The sequence below is a fragment of the Amblyomma americanum genome, chromosome 2, assembly GCF_052857255.1.
Source record: "Amblyomma americanum isolate KBUSLIRL-KWMA chromosome 2, ASM5285725v1, whole genome shotgun sequence".
In the NCBI taxonomy this organism is placed as follows: Eukaryota; Metazoa; Arthropoda; class Arachnida; order Ixodida; family Ixodidae; genus Amblyomma; species Amblyomma americanum.
Genome location: NC_135498.1, coordinates 86,711,524 through 86,725,341, shown reverse-complemented (window position 1 = coordinate 86,725,341; position 13,818 = coordinate 86,711,524). Strand labels below are relative to the sequence as shown.

Genomic DNA, 13,818 nt, shown 5'->3' with positions numbered 1-13,818 from the left:
CTACCACTTAAATGATGAGCGTCGGTAGATGACGGCTCCCATGCGTGCAAAAGTGTATTTAAAAAATGCAAACGCAGCTTTCACCTTGATATATTTTCGATTATTGAAACAAGACGGCTTGCTAGAATTTATAACTACAATTTCACCCGGGCACGTTAAAGAGCCTCAGGTGGTCGAAATTATCCGCAGCCTTCAACAACGCCGTCCTTCATAGCTTGGGTAGCTTTGGGACGTTATACCCCATGAAAGCAAAATAAAACAAAACCAATTTTACCAAGCCAAACTAAGAGGGGACAAACTGCACGTCGTGTTTCTGCGACTGTGCAGTGTGGAACCACGGAAGATGAGCTTTCAGTTATTGTCCCAGATCTACAGAATACGCTTCTGTAGTCTGGGATCCGTGCACTCAATTAAACATTGCCAAACTCGAAAGCATCCAAAAAAAGGCAGCTCGATTCATCTTTAACTCATATAGTTGGCGTACCTCAGCAACTGCACTTGTGGAAAAAGCTAATTTAGAACCATTACAATTGCGACGGTATTTTGAACGAATGAAATACATGCATCTACTCTACAATAGTAAGCTAGGCATAGATAGTAGCATTTATATCGAACATGTTATACGGTGATGTACACGATCAAACCATTCCAAAAAAATTAAGAGAATATATGTGCCGAACAGATACCTTTCAAAATTCCTTTTTTCCGAGAACCGTCCGTCAGTGGAACACTTTGCCTTGTGACGCTGTGGAATGCCCGACTGTCGAATCTTTCTTATCAAAATTGAAGTGCATAAGTTAACTCAACCTAAGCGTTTTTTGGTTCCCGCTATTGATATTGCTTTGTGGTTGTGATTATTGTAATTGATGATGGATCAGCGTATGTCTACCGTTAGTGTTTATTTACTAAAGCGTGCTATTGATGCCAGTGTTCTTGTGTTATGTGCCAGTGTTGTTTCTATATGCCTGAACAGCGCGAGCTTGTACAAAGCATTTTTCTTTCTTATTTTTTCTTTTTTTCTTTTTTCTTTTCTTCTCGGTGTTAATCTGCTCAAGCAGGCGGATGACACCACTGTTATCATTATCATATTTTGTAGCGCTTTTTGTACTTTCTTCACCATGTATGCTCACTCCTGCCAAAGGCCTTCTGCGAAGGCTGGCAGTACCTCTAAAATAAATATACTCAAAACCTCAACCTCGAGCATCCTGCCGTAGCGCACGCGAAATTTGCAACACGCCGTCGGAACCAACGTGCGGCTGGAAGCAGCCGCATTCAGCGCAGACGTCGCGAAGCGCGGGCAGCGCCGACACTTTCAAACTGACCACGTGACGAAGAGCAGCCAATGGGTGTCGCAGCTGCGAAAAGAAAATAAAGATGGCTAACGCAGTACTGTCGCATGTCGAGAGGTGGCGCTTGCTTTACTTAGCGACTAAAGCGGCGACAGAATAGGCCTTCGTCCTCGACGCCAGTTTCCTGACTTGATTGAAAAACATTGTACGGTACTTTTGACGGCAGCTGCGCATGGCCCTGTGACAGATACGTGCCTTTATCGTAACACCTCAGATTTCAGGGAAATCGAGACAGAAGGTGTACAGAAGCTGTAAGTGTTCGCATTTCCAATATACGGATTTCACCGAATGTGTGACTATGCTGCCGCTGCTGTGGGGAATGCCAGTAATGATCATTAAAGATCGCTGCATGATAACTGTGTTTAAGTCTATAGGCGTGGCACCGCAGAAAATCATTCCTTGAAATGCACATCTGCAATTTGTTGCTTGTTTACCGACAAAAGTAGTTTTACTTAGAAGTGTGAATGCCCCCTACAGGCGTTGAGTCGAAATTAATGTAATTGGTGTCAACACTATCAAATTCTCTTATAAAAGGCGCAAGGCGCAGAAATGAGGATGTAATGAAAAATGTTGCGAAGTCTGAAAAACCGTGTTTTATTTTTGGAACCGTATATTAGTGTAAGTAAGGTTTAATTAGCCCACTGACACGCTATGTACATATAATTTTGCACAAAGCAGCTTTTTTTGCAAGTAGGCTGTACCTAGCAGTGATTTATTCATTTAAGGTGAATTTCTTACTCTGTGTTTAAGCTGTGTTTTTGCGCCTTAAAGCGATCGCAGTAAATAATATTTCGCACAACAGTGAGCGAGGTATCACGTCGCCCACCGCTATCGTGCAGACATATTTAGCCACCACGAGCCGCATTATTTTTTGTCGTAATTTCAAGCGTTACTACCCCTTCGACATATAATTTATTTCTACGATCCTTTGGGTGTTCGACCGATAAGTCAGGGCATTTCGACGTTGCTATATTCATCAGCTATGAAACTTCGTACGAAATTTTGCAGATCCTTTAGAATGTTAACATCTACTTTTTTGAGTTGGGAAACTAATAAATGTTTGTAAGGCCTGAATTTTGTACTATGGAAGAAAAATATCTATTTTCGATGGAAACAAATATTGCGTGCCAAAGGGTTAGTGTTCTGTGTGAAAAACATTTTCCTGTGCAGAGTGTTTATTTGGCGCCTGAAGGTAAAACTGTTGTAAAGAGAACTGGAATTTTATCCCGTATATTAACTCCGATTTTCTTGTACGCATTGCCGAAAACGAGTATACCTAAGGTCTATACGGCAAATTTCCAAACTGGCAGTTTTGAAATGATGTCAACTAAGCGTGCTAGAAAAACTTAAAGGTGAAGACCCCTTCTGAATGACCAAAATGTTGATATATTGTGCACTTGCCTCAAGGTTGCCGCCTAAGGCTTGAAACCTTGGGTGATGTGCTGAGATCTACAGGCTCCTCGGAGGCCGCACGTAGTTCCGCAGTGATATTTGCGAAATCATTGAACTGACCGAGCGAAATTCAGCTAAAGGCGAGGCAAATAAACGTACAATACTCTTCTTCTTTGCTTTTGGCAGCAATCAAGTGGACGCCTCCGTCAGTGCAAGAGAGGACTTGCCATGGCACGCTGCATCCTTTTTCTCTGCATTGTCGCGAGCGCCATAACTGCCACCGTGCTACCCGCTGTAGTAGCAAGGCCGTCCTTCCAAGAAGCAGAGGAACGCATTCTGGAGCTAACTAGATTAATCGGTGACATAAAAAGTGAGACTATTTTCTGTTAACATGGTCAGAGACACTCATTATCTGTGTCCAATAGAGACTTGTTTTAAGAAACATTTTCAGAGACTGACATGAAGGGCATCGAATGACTAACTATAAGGCTGCTAATTTCTCTAGCTAGGAGGCGATAAAAACGCTGTTCCCACAGGCTGTGTAAGAAGTGCACTTATATTAGGAGGAGCCCAAAACGCTGCTTAATCTGAAAACGTTCTCTCACTATCATTTCAGCGCCCCGCCTTAGTTGTAGTATGCAAAAAAGAAGAGATATGCTCACAGGCGCTTCAACTTCCTTAGTGAACAGTGGGCGCCTCAGCTAACCCACAGCCGAAAAAGCAGTGGACAGGACAAAAGCACTATGGTAGGCGCAATAAATTACTTAGCAATAATGATGAAGTTAGTAACTCATAAGAAGGAACGCATATGTAAAGTTAACAAAGAGCCCCGCGATTACTGACCTTGTGTCCACGAATGGTGCTAAACAGGACGCCGCTTTCAAATAAAAAAATATAAGAAAAAAATCAATTTAAAAAAAAACATCAAATTTCATATGTTGTTCCTAATTATATAAAACGACAAGTTTTTTCGAAAACAGCCAATAAGTGATTTAAAAACATGTTTTTGTGACCGTAGGTTGCAAAAACATGGCTGGAATCTTCATGAAAATACCAGTTTTCTGAAAAGTGTTTTTGTACCTGACTGTACTGATTGCTGAAAACATCATGACAACGGCTGCAGGTGTTTTTATGTGGTTTATTGCATTGGGTTTCTTACCATATCTTTCACGCTGTGACTTTTCTGCGTTTCGTTTCAGAATTACTTTCTCATCCTTTAACTGTCACTAATTTGACATGATTATATTGAGTGCATTCTGGTAGCGTGAACATAACATTCTGTATAGGAAAAAAATTGGCTGGTAAAATATTTAGTGAATACCGCTATATCAACCAATTCCTTGGGAAAAAGCTATGAGAGACTTGCAGCTCCTGCCTCGCTTTGTTATCATGCCAGGCTGTCGGAGAGTTTTGTGGAGCAAGAAATCTTATCAAAAATTCATAACGTCATTATTACGTAAATATTTCAGGGAAATTTTGTATTTAAACATTTAATAGACTCTCTAATAAACATGCCATCATTTAATCTTTTAGACGAAAAATAAAAAAATCACCTCCGATCTCCTAGTACCCTTAAATGAAGCTCAATTTGCCAGTGGGCTGGAATGACTGGAGAGACTGGCCTAACGCTGTCGTACTTCATCTCGACCCATCATCATTGAGAGCATACGTCGAATCAACCATGTTCCCTGAACTCTAATCTCTCATGTCAGACCCCTTTAATGGGCCTTTGAGGTTGTCATAAATAAATAAAAGCTGTGAATTCGTTTCGGATGGACCTACTTAGCCGGCATACATAACAGCTCTTTACAAGAAATGTAACGTCAGCCTTGTTCAATCTAAGCAGTGATGCTTGGCTCTCAATACAAATCGACCGAAAAGAAAAGAAAGTGTCCGTAGGGCACAATTTCTTTTTCTTCCTCAAAAATATCATTCCATAATGGGCTAGCTACCAGGTTCAATACGGCTTAACACTTCAAATACCTGAATGGAGCTCGCTTTATGACGCAGTACATATAGAGCTCTGCCGTATATTTACGCGTTTAGCAGTCAATGTAACGAGTATAGCTTCCCCGCTATGTTTAGGTTTTTTCTCGGCTTATGATCAACATTACAATATTTAAATTACTCTAATGAAGTTGTTTAGTTTATTCGCCTTTGTCGGTAATTTATAATCTAACGCATTACTTTCCTGGTTCAGTAATTTAGATAAGCAATGATTTACTTCAGAACAGTAATTTCCAGTACTCTGAAGTGATTGCTTAACGAGTTGCCTTTAATAAAACGGACAGTTGCTGTTTGTGTAGGTAAACCACTCTCACTCCACATATGCTGGCTAGAGTGCCTTCAAAGCAGGATTGACGCAAGGCAAGCCAAGACCAGTCTTTGTTGCCCAGTTGCTGCAGAAGTGCACGTGCTGCGTTCTTCCCCAAGCAGCAAGAAGTATATACTTCTTGCTGCTTGGGGAAGAACGCAGTACGTGACACCTTCTAGGGCCTCCGGACCGGCAGGTGGCGCTCTTTAGGGTTAACGACGAGTCAGGAGCCCGCTCAGAGTGGCTCTCGTGGTTACGTCCGCCAATGACACAGCGGCGTCCGTTTACGCTCCTCACCATGGACTTCAGGGCACAAAAGGCGGAAACGAACACCTCTGAGCGTAGCCGCCGGTATCGATTCCTAGTTTAGCAGTGGCTATGTATAGCCTGCTTCAAAGGCTTCAAGCGGTGCGGACAGCTCATAGCAGCAAAGCGTTGGGTGCATCTCTCGTTTCTGCTATGAGAACAGTGTGAGCAACAAATTTTCGCCTTGCTGGCGCTTTCATATCTCTGTGATGGCTCGAGCTATGGAGGAAAAAAAAGCGTGTAGGGGGATTGACAGGGGCGGTGTTTGACAAAAGAACCAGACGGTTCGCACCATGTTTGATAGAGCATTTGTTGTTTATTTCACTCTAATCAGTTTCCGCAGAGAACTAGCGAGGATCCTGATTTGAATGGCGTGATGCGTAGTACAGCGAACATACCATTTTTGATTCGGCCGTTACTATTATTGATATTAGTGCCAACTAAAATGTTTTCATCATGATCAAAAGTTTGCGTGCAACAATAGGGAATAACACTGATTTAATGGAACATACGGATATGAACAGCCGGACGTAAACGGCCGGGCTAATACATAACTGTTGAATTCAGGACCAGAGTGCATAATACCACCACAGTGTACACGAAGCCGTAAGTGCAACCTGACTGCTGGAGAGGTCTTAAGTAATGATCTGACATCATGCGCGTGATGCTCAGCAAGGCTTCGTAGGTGTGAGAAAGGAGGACAGAAACTCGTGCTTGAGAGTTAATAGCCTTTCAGCGAGGCATATCTAGCTTTCTCGGACAAAAACTTTGCAAATTGGTAAGTTGTAAGACACCGTTATAGCAATATTGAAGCCAATGGTCCGTTATTCGGTTTTGTACAAAATCTTTCAAGTCTTTCCATCGATCACATCGAACAGTTAAGAATGCTTAGCAAAGAAATGGGGAACACTTTAGACGACAGCAAGAACATTAATAGAAAAAAAAACAATTCTAGAATGCCGTCAGGTAATATGAGGATATGTTGACGGTTGTAGTCAAATCTTACATTATATGCAAAAGTTACGTTTATGTACGGTTTACCGCTGAAAAATTGTTGGGCATGTATGAAAAGCCAGTTGGCATACTGATGAAACGGTGGTCCCATTTTCAGACAGCATCGTGCCTCGGAGCTGTATTGATCTGCTGAATGCTGGTCAGATAAAGCGTGGCGTCTACACTGTTTTCCACAAGGCGGCAGGGCCATTGGGACAGAGCGTTTACTGCGACATGGAGACGGAAGGGGGTGGCTGGACGGTGAGAGCATCTCCTCTAAACGAGCAGATTCTGCGCGCATTTCACTGAATTCGCAGGCGCGGCCAGTTTCTTGTGTGGTGGGTGAAGCGGCTCTGCTCTTGTTAATCTGTGGCCAGACTGATGAGGCTTCTTCACCCCTATCGCCTGTCGTTCGCTCAGTAAGTAGGCTTCCCTGTCGGTGCCAGGGTAGTAACGTCCCATACCGCAGGCGGTTTCGTTCGCAGGCGCGGCCAGTTTTGTGTGTGGTGGGTGAAGCGGCTCTGCTCTTGTCAATCCGTGGCCAGACTGATGAGGCTTCTTCACCCCTCTCACCTGTCGTTCGCTCAGTAAGTAGGCTTCCCTGACGGTGCCAGGGTAGTAAGGTCCCATACCGCAGGCGGTTTGATTCGCAGGCGCGGTCAGTTTTGTGTGTGGTGGGTGAAGCGGCTGTGCTTTTGTCAACCCGTGGCCAAAATGATGAGGCTTCTTCACCCCTGGCACCTGTCGTTCGCTCAGTAAGTAGGCTCCCTTGACGGCGCCAGGGTAGTAACGTCCCATTCCGCAGGCGGTTTCGTTCGCAGGCGCGGCCAGTTTTATGTGTGGTGGGTGAAGCGGCTCTGCTCTTGTCAATCTGTGGCCAGACTGATGAGGCTTCTTCACCCCTCTCACCTGTCGTTCGCTCAGTAAGTAGGCTTCCCTGACGGTGCCAGGGTAGTAAGGTCCCATACCGCAGGCGGTTTCATTCGCAGGCGCGGTCAATTTTGTGTGTGGTGGGTGAAGCGGCTGTGCTTTTGTCAATCCGTGGCCAAAATGATGAGGCTTCTTCACCCCTGGCACCTGTCGTTCGCTCAGTAAGTAGGCTCCCTTGACGGCGCCAGGGTAGTAACGTCCCATTCCGCAGGCGGTTTCATTCGCAGGCGCGGCCAGTTTTGTGTGTGGTGGGTGAAGCGGCTGTGCTCTTGTCAATCCGTGGCCAAAATGATGAGGCTTCTTCACCCCTGGAACCTGTCGTTCGCTCAGTAAGTAGGCTCCCCTGACGGCGCCAGGCTAGTAACCTTCCATTCTGCAGGCGGTTCCTACGCCAAATCGGCGCGAAGTTCTGCCACAGGGGCCTTTTTTGTCCTTTCCGTGAACTATTTCTCTGCGTTCGATGGCTTCCTTTGAAACAATTTGAGCGCAAACATCGTGTGCCTTCTTTCTAAACAGGTGATTCAAAAGAGGGGACAATTCGGAAACAGCGCGTACTACTTCTATCGAAACTGGACAGAGTACGCTAATGGATTCGGTAATCCTGCTGAGGAGTACTGGATTAGTAAGCCAGCGACGAAGTCATTTTTAACAGAACTGAACTGCGGTAAAAGCTATGAATCGTTAGAAAATTACGTCAGGCACATTGCAAAAGGCGTTAAATGCAAGCAGGCTTTTTACGGCACAAGATAACTGGAAGTGGTCATCTGACCGATAAATACGCTACACAGCACTACGAAGAGCAGCTCGAAAACGAAGGTGAACACAGGACATAAAGCACAATACACTTGCATCTGAAACATTTTGCAAAGGGCTCGCAAAAGAAAAAAAAACATTTTTAGTAACCTTAATGTCCTGAAATGCGCATCTGGCCAAGCAAAGTACATAGCCAAGATATAATAACTCATTAGAACAAGCCAAAGAAGATGTATACTACACAGACAGAAGAACCACAGATTTCAGTGGTGACGAAAAGTTGAATAATTGTAAACTTTGAATACACGACACGAGTAATTGAAGACAGTGAGTGTTTTTTCTTTATAACTGCGGTATCATTAACTGGAGCTAGATAAGCTAGAGGAGAGTGCTGCTCGTGGATGCATGATGATTTTATTGTTTAGCGTGGCTAGTTAAAGTGCCGTGTCTTACGTGTTCATTTCGCGTTTCCTTAATACTGCTGATCGTTTTAGAGATGAGTATTTACTGGCGTGTAGACCTCAATCATTCAAACATGCGGCGGGTGGCAGCAGGCATCTTCATGGCAACCCTCTACCATGCCAGACGCCATACTGTTGCGAGGCTGCTAACTAAAAGCGCGAACTGAGGTCTGATAGTGGCGAAAAAGTCGCTGCACAAAGGGAACTGGGAAAGAGAGAGCACACCCCAATTTTCTAATAGGTTTGGTGATTGGCTTTAAGTTTAAATCCATGCACTATCATGTTTGCCACGAGACATCAACAGAAGGGCGTCAAAAGTGCGACGTGAGATTTCTTGTGTAAATACAACGCCTTGCTGTGAATTTGTACACGCTCAAAGTTTAATTAACCTGTCTCGGAGACATAGTATTATCGCTAATAACTCATATTCGTTAATTATTGGGTTTGGGATGTTATAGTACAAAACACACTCGAAGACAGGAGGAAGGTATAGTGTTTTCGAATGAAATTTGTGTTTTGGCGAAGCTTCTTTGGCCCTACGAATGCACGCATAGTTGCTTTAAAAGAGTAAACATGTTGGGCATGGAAAAGAAAAAACTCGGAAGAACTTGTCTGGCAGCTATATCAATCACACTGTCACTTTGAAAGGTTCTGCAAACTACATATTCCGTTGTGGCACTTGCAGGTAACCACGCACTGCACGCACTCACGTCAGCTGGCGAAGAAATGACTCTCAGGGTGTTGCTTACAAACAGCACGGAGGACAGTGTATCGATCGACTACGACGGACTGAAGGTCGGAGACGAAGGGAGCCTCTTCAAGATTAACTTTGGAGAATATCTTGGACCGGAAGGTGCGCACCTTTGAAAATATTATTTTATCATGGTTCCGAACAAACGCTCTGATAAGAGAAGAATTGCATTCAATTTCGATTCTTCTACCATTTGTTACTTGTCGAACAACCGCAGCGCCCCTTGGAATGCAAGAATCCATTGCCGGAAGTTGCCGTGATACGGAAGGAAATTCTATTCACTGGCTAGGACAAAATCTTTTCGTGGAAACCGAAATAATTGATGGGGATTAATATCCCGTATTGTTGCATAGTGTTCTCTGTTCGTGAGACAGCTGCTCTGCTCTGCAGGGACTCGAGAAATTCTGGCCATAGAGACAAGAGTAAACGAATACCAAAGTTTATTTCAGAATACCATATCTCGTTTTCAATATATGGATTTAAAAGCCGTGTAATGAATAAAATAAGCGATTAATTGTAATATACCTCTGTCAGGCTCCACATAAATTATAATACCCATTCGTATATTACGAGATTCATAGAAAAAGGCACCCCTTGTGCGGCTACCACTAAAAATACGAATACGCCTATTTGGCTGTAAAGTTGGAGCAAGCTGCCCTTTTTAAGGGAGTGCACTAGAGGACAGTTTACTCCCTTATTACTCCTTTCTGTTTAGAGTGTAAGTGCTATTGGAACTGAGTGGGTGCTCAATGTTGTCCCACGTATACCAATTTCCCGAAAATTGCTGGTGGTGTACCTCTGGTTAACCTGGTCGAAAGCGAAAAGCCGCATCTCCCTAGCTACGTTTCGGGTCGAGCGACTGGCGGTTTCCATAGATAACCAAACTGAGACACGCGCAGCAGTAGAATTTTTTTTTTATTTGTTAAACATCTTGCTATTTTCGAAACTACATTGAAGGCGCTCACAAAACACAGTATATATTTAAAATAGCTTCGGTGATATTTTCAACTGTATTATTGCTTGTGTTTGGGGAGATATGCAACCAAACCTGGTTCCGAACGACGCGCAAACCCTGCAGATAATTTCAGAAAGCCAAATTGAATAAGAAATTGAGTTTTTAGCGAAAGGAAATGGCGCAATGTGAGACAGGCGTCATTTCCTTTCCTTAAAACCAACTTTCATTTCACTTTCCTTCCCTTACGGCGCGGTTCGGGTGTCCACCGAGATGTGTGAGACAGGCGTCATTTTGTTTCCTTAAAAGCAACTTTATTTCATTTTCCTTTCCTTACGGGCGCGATTCGGGTTTCGGTCTCCACGGCAGGCGTCGCATCGATCACACCTACCGTTCTGCAGAACGCATCAAAGTGCACCGGCGTTTAATAATAATAATTGGTTTTTGGGGGGAAAGGAAATGGCGCAGTATCTGTCTCGTATATCGTTGGACACCTGAACCGCGCCGTAAGGGAAGGGATAAAGGAGGGAGTGAAAGAAGAAAGGAAGAAGAGGTGCCGTAGTGGAGGGCTCCGGAATAATTTCGACCACCTGGGGATCTTTAACGTGCACTGACATCTCACAGCACACGGGCGCCTCAGCGTTTTTCCTCCATAAAAACGCAGCCGCCGCGGTCGGGTTCGAACCCGGGAATTCCGGATCAGTAGTCGAGCGCCCTAACCACTGAGCCACCGCGGCGGGGCCGGCGTTTAATGCAGAACCCACTTTTATCACTTGCGCATGCGATGCCGGCAGACGCAGTCCCGCTTGACCGGAGGTCAAAGTGAAAGGACAAAGTCAAGATAGTTGGTGTAACAGCCGCTGGTGTCGCTGCTGTAGCTGACGTCATGTGTTTAATCTTACTACCGCCAGTTATATTCATGGTTTGACCTTTACCTACATTCGAGGTGAAACTTGCGGCCACCGTGACCTCTAGGTACAATCAAGGTCAACCTTGCGGCCCCGCTGACAGCTCGAAAAGCTGGCGTAGTGAAGCTTTCCTCTTTAAAAACTCGGTACCAACATCATACGACATTGCGCGCATGTTTCTGCACACCCAAAACACGAAACATGGGTGTTGTCAAGCTTCTGAAGGCCTAAGCAGTTAGCATGGAGAAAACTAGCAAACTATTGGATTTACGTGTGTATGTTTTTGTGTTCATTGATGGGAGCAGTCGGAATCGAAATATATATTTGGTTTAACGCTGACAAGCCAAAACTTTGTTCTAGACTAGCGAAAATATTTGTGCTGTTGGGCTACCCTTCATATTACGGCCTAATCAATTCGGACGTTATTGGGCAAAAAACCAGTCATTAATCTCGCGCGGTTAGAATTAGCCTACATTGCAAATTGGTTCGTCAACAGATGTTCACTGACGCATTTTTTATTAATTTGTCCTTTAGGCTGGGATGCCTTGGCACACAACAACGACCAGAACTTCTCTACATTCGACCGCGATAAAGATGTCGGGCCTGGAAACTGCGCGGAAACCTACCGAGGCGGCTGGTGGTACAGGAAGTGCCATGCTTCCAACCTGAATGGCCTGAACCTGAAAGGAGTACATGACAGCTACGGTGACGGAATTGAGTGGAGCGTGCGGGGCAGCGCAAACCGCCTCTACCACTACTCCTACCCTGAAGTCAGAATGATGATTCGGCCATCGTGTTCTTGCTAGACATTTGAAGCATCAGGTGGCAATACACCGCAGCAGACACAGGACAGAGGAAGGTGACGACACCTCTGTCCTGTGTATGCTGCAGTGATAGCCTCCTGATATCACACCAACTGGCCTACACATCTACCCTTCTAAGTTTCATTTGAAGCGGATTTTTCTTTTTACTTATCGCTACATTAATAAATTTGAGCTGTGGGGGTAAAATGAATGTCGATCCAGTCTTCTTCGTAGACCTATTTTCTTAATAGCTCTCTTTCAACTTCTGCCTCTGATTACAAGTATCTTAGCGAGTACGTTACTGCCAGCCTATCGTGCAAAACGCACTTTGCACTTATAATAATAAAGCTAACCATAAACATAATTTTTCTCGCCGTAACTTTTCCCTTGCTCCCATGTTCTTAAGAATACTTCTATGCAGTATCTTGTGCGCCCAATCTATAGTACGGCTCTTTTGCTGAGGATGATTACTCCAAATCACTTATGCAAGCCTTCGAATCAGCAAAAAATCAATATTCTCGCTTTACGTTTTCTAATAATTCTTGTTCAGCCAGTTTAACCATTATTAGGAAGAATATTAACAGTTTCTTGCCTCTTCTTATTCTGTCGCATTTCAAATTTGTTATTATCACAAACGTAATTTCGCCAGTGAAAAAGACTCATTTTTTTATCCCTACGTATTTGTTATCTCACTTAGACCACCTATTTGACGCTGGTGTGCCATATAAATGCAAAAGAATCTTTAATTTTATATTTCCACCCAAAGACTATCACAGATCGGAGCCGCCTCCTCGCCTTCGTCTTTACCATCACAGCAACCGACGTCTTCAAGTGTGATGTACTTGATCATCTCCATTAATTTACACATCAGACACCCATAATTTGTTTTTCTTCATCGATTCCTCACTCTGTAACTCCGATCGACACTCAGAGCAAATAAATGAAGTGAAACAATGTCTCGACAGTCTCACCTCAAATAAGATGGGACACTTCCTGCAGCAAACAGCGACGAGGCAGGGGAATCCATATTCAAAAAACGCGAAATGAAACAAGCTCCACAACGAATACGATGCATAAACACGACATGCGCACTTGCCCCAACCGAAGCAAGGGTATTCAAAGGTAAAATGGAATATGATGTAGGCGAATGACGCGCGAAAACGGCTTTTAGACCTCATTTACACTACCATACTTTAGTTATCATTACCACCTTACATATCAACTAAAAGGAAATTAACATAAGCAGCACGTCAACAAGCGAAACATAATTTACATCAGAAGACTTCTCTCCTATCGTTTAAGGTACCTTACTGACCTCCTGGCGCAATGAACCGAGATTCTGTTAAATGAGGACATTTCAGAGGGCACGGCCACAGAATATTCCGCATGGATATGTCGGTCCAGTCCTTGAACGCAAGAGAAAGGAAATGAAGAATGAAGAGCGAACTCGTTCCTGCTGCCGAATTTGTGACCTGGTGGGTATGCTTGCTCAGTCAAATTCTATCGCTGTGGCTGCAGCATGAGGCACTTAAACGGTATGCAGATATAAAAATGACGATGGCCCGTAGCCATAGAGGCGGGTGGGTACTAAAGGACTCGTGGAAGCTGCGCTGGACAGGAGCTCTCATAGGACATCGCGAAAAGTGCAGCGTGGTTCTAGTAGAGAGCAGCCAATGAATGAGGCGCAAACAATATGCAGAATGACCTTCACACAAGCCTCGCATATGGCCCGTAGACGCAATTATACGGGCTAATGTAGATCATTCAGCGCAAAGCCATATTGTGGCACCCGCGTTGACTAATGCTTTATCTGATACGTGTCTGCCATCGATACAACATAAAAAAACAACTTTTTTTGCCAGTGATGACAATAAAAACCCATATACTTGTTACCAGCTGCAATGGT

The 13,818-nt window shown here is 44.1% G+C and overlaps 1 protein-coding gene across 1 annotated transcript; it reads left to right on the top strand.

Annotated features, from left to right (window-relative positions):
* Window positions 1–1,457: 1,457 nt before the first annotated feature.
* On the top strand, window positions 1,458–12,836 carry LOC144118769 (techylectin-5A-like). Its single transcript, XM_077651598.1, has 6 exons — window positions 1,458–1,600; window positions 2,928–3,111; window positions 6,473–6,615; window positions 7,801–7,906; window positions 9,184–9,351; window positions 11,644–12,836. The coding sequence occupies exons 2-6, from the start codon at window positions 2,970–2,972 to the stop codon at window positions 11,913–11,915; spliced, it is 831 nt and encodes a 276-aa protein (XP_077507724.1). The 5' UTR covers window positions 1,458–1,600; window positions 2,928–2,969; the 3' UTR covers window positions 11,916–12,836.
* Window positions 12,837–13,818: the final 982 nt, after the last annotated feature.

Bases quoted from the DNA above. Each gene is read 5' to 3' on its own strand.
- LOC144118769 (XM_077651598.1), top strand. From the start codon at position 2,970: ATGGCACGCTGCATCCTTTTTCTCTGCATTGTCGCGAGCGCCATAACT. The intron at 3,112-6,472 runs GTGAGACTATTT...TCCCATTTTCAG, and splicing joins ATTAATCGGTGACATAAAAA to ACAGCATCGTGCCTCGGAGC. The intron at 9,352-11,643 runs GTGCGCACCTTT...TTTGTCCTTTAG, and splicing joins AGAATATCTTGGACCGGAAG to GCTGGGATGCCTTGGCACAC.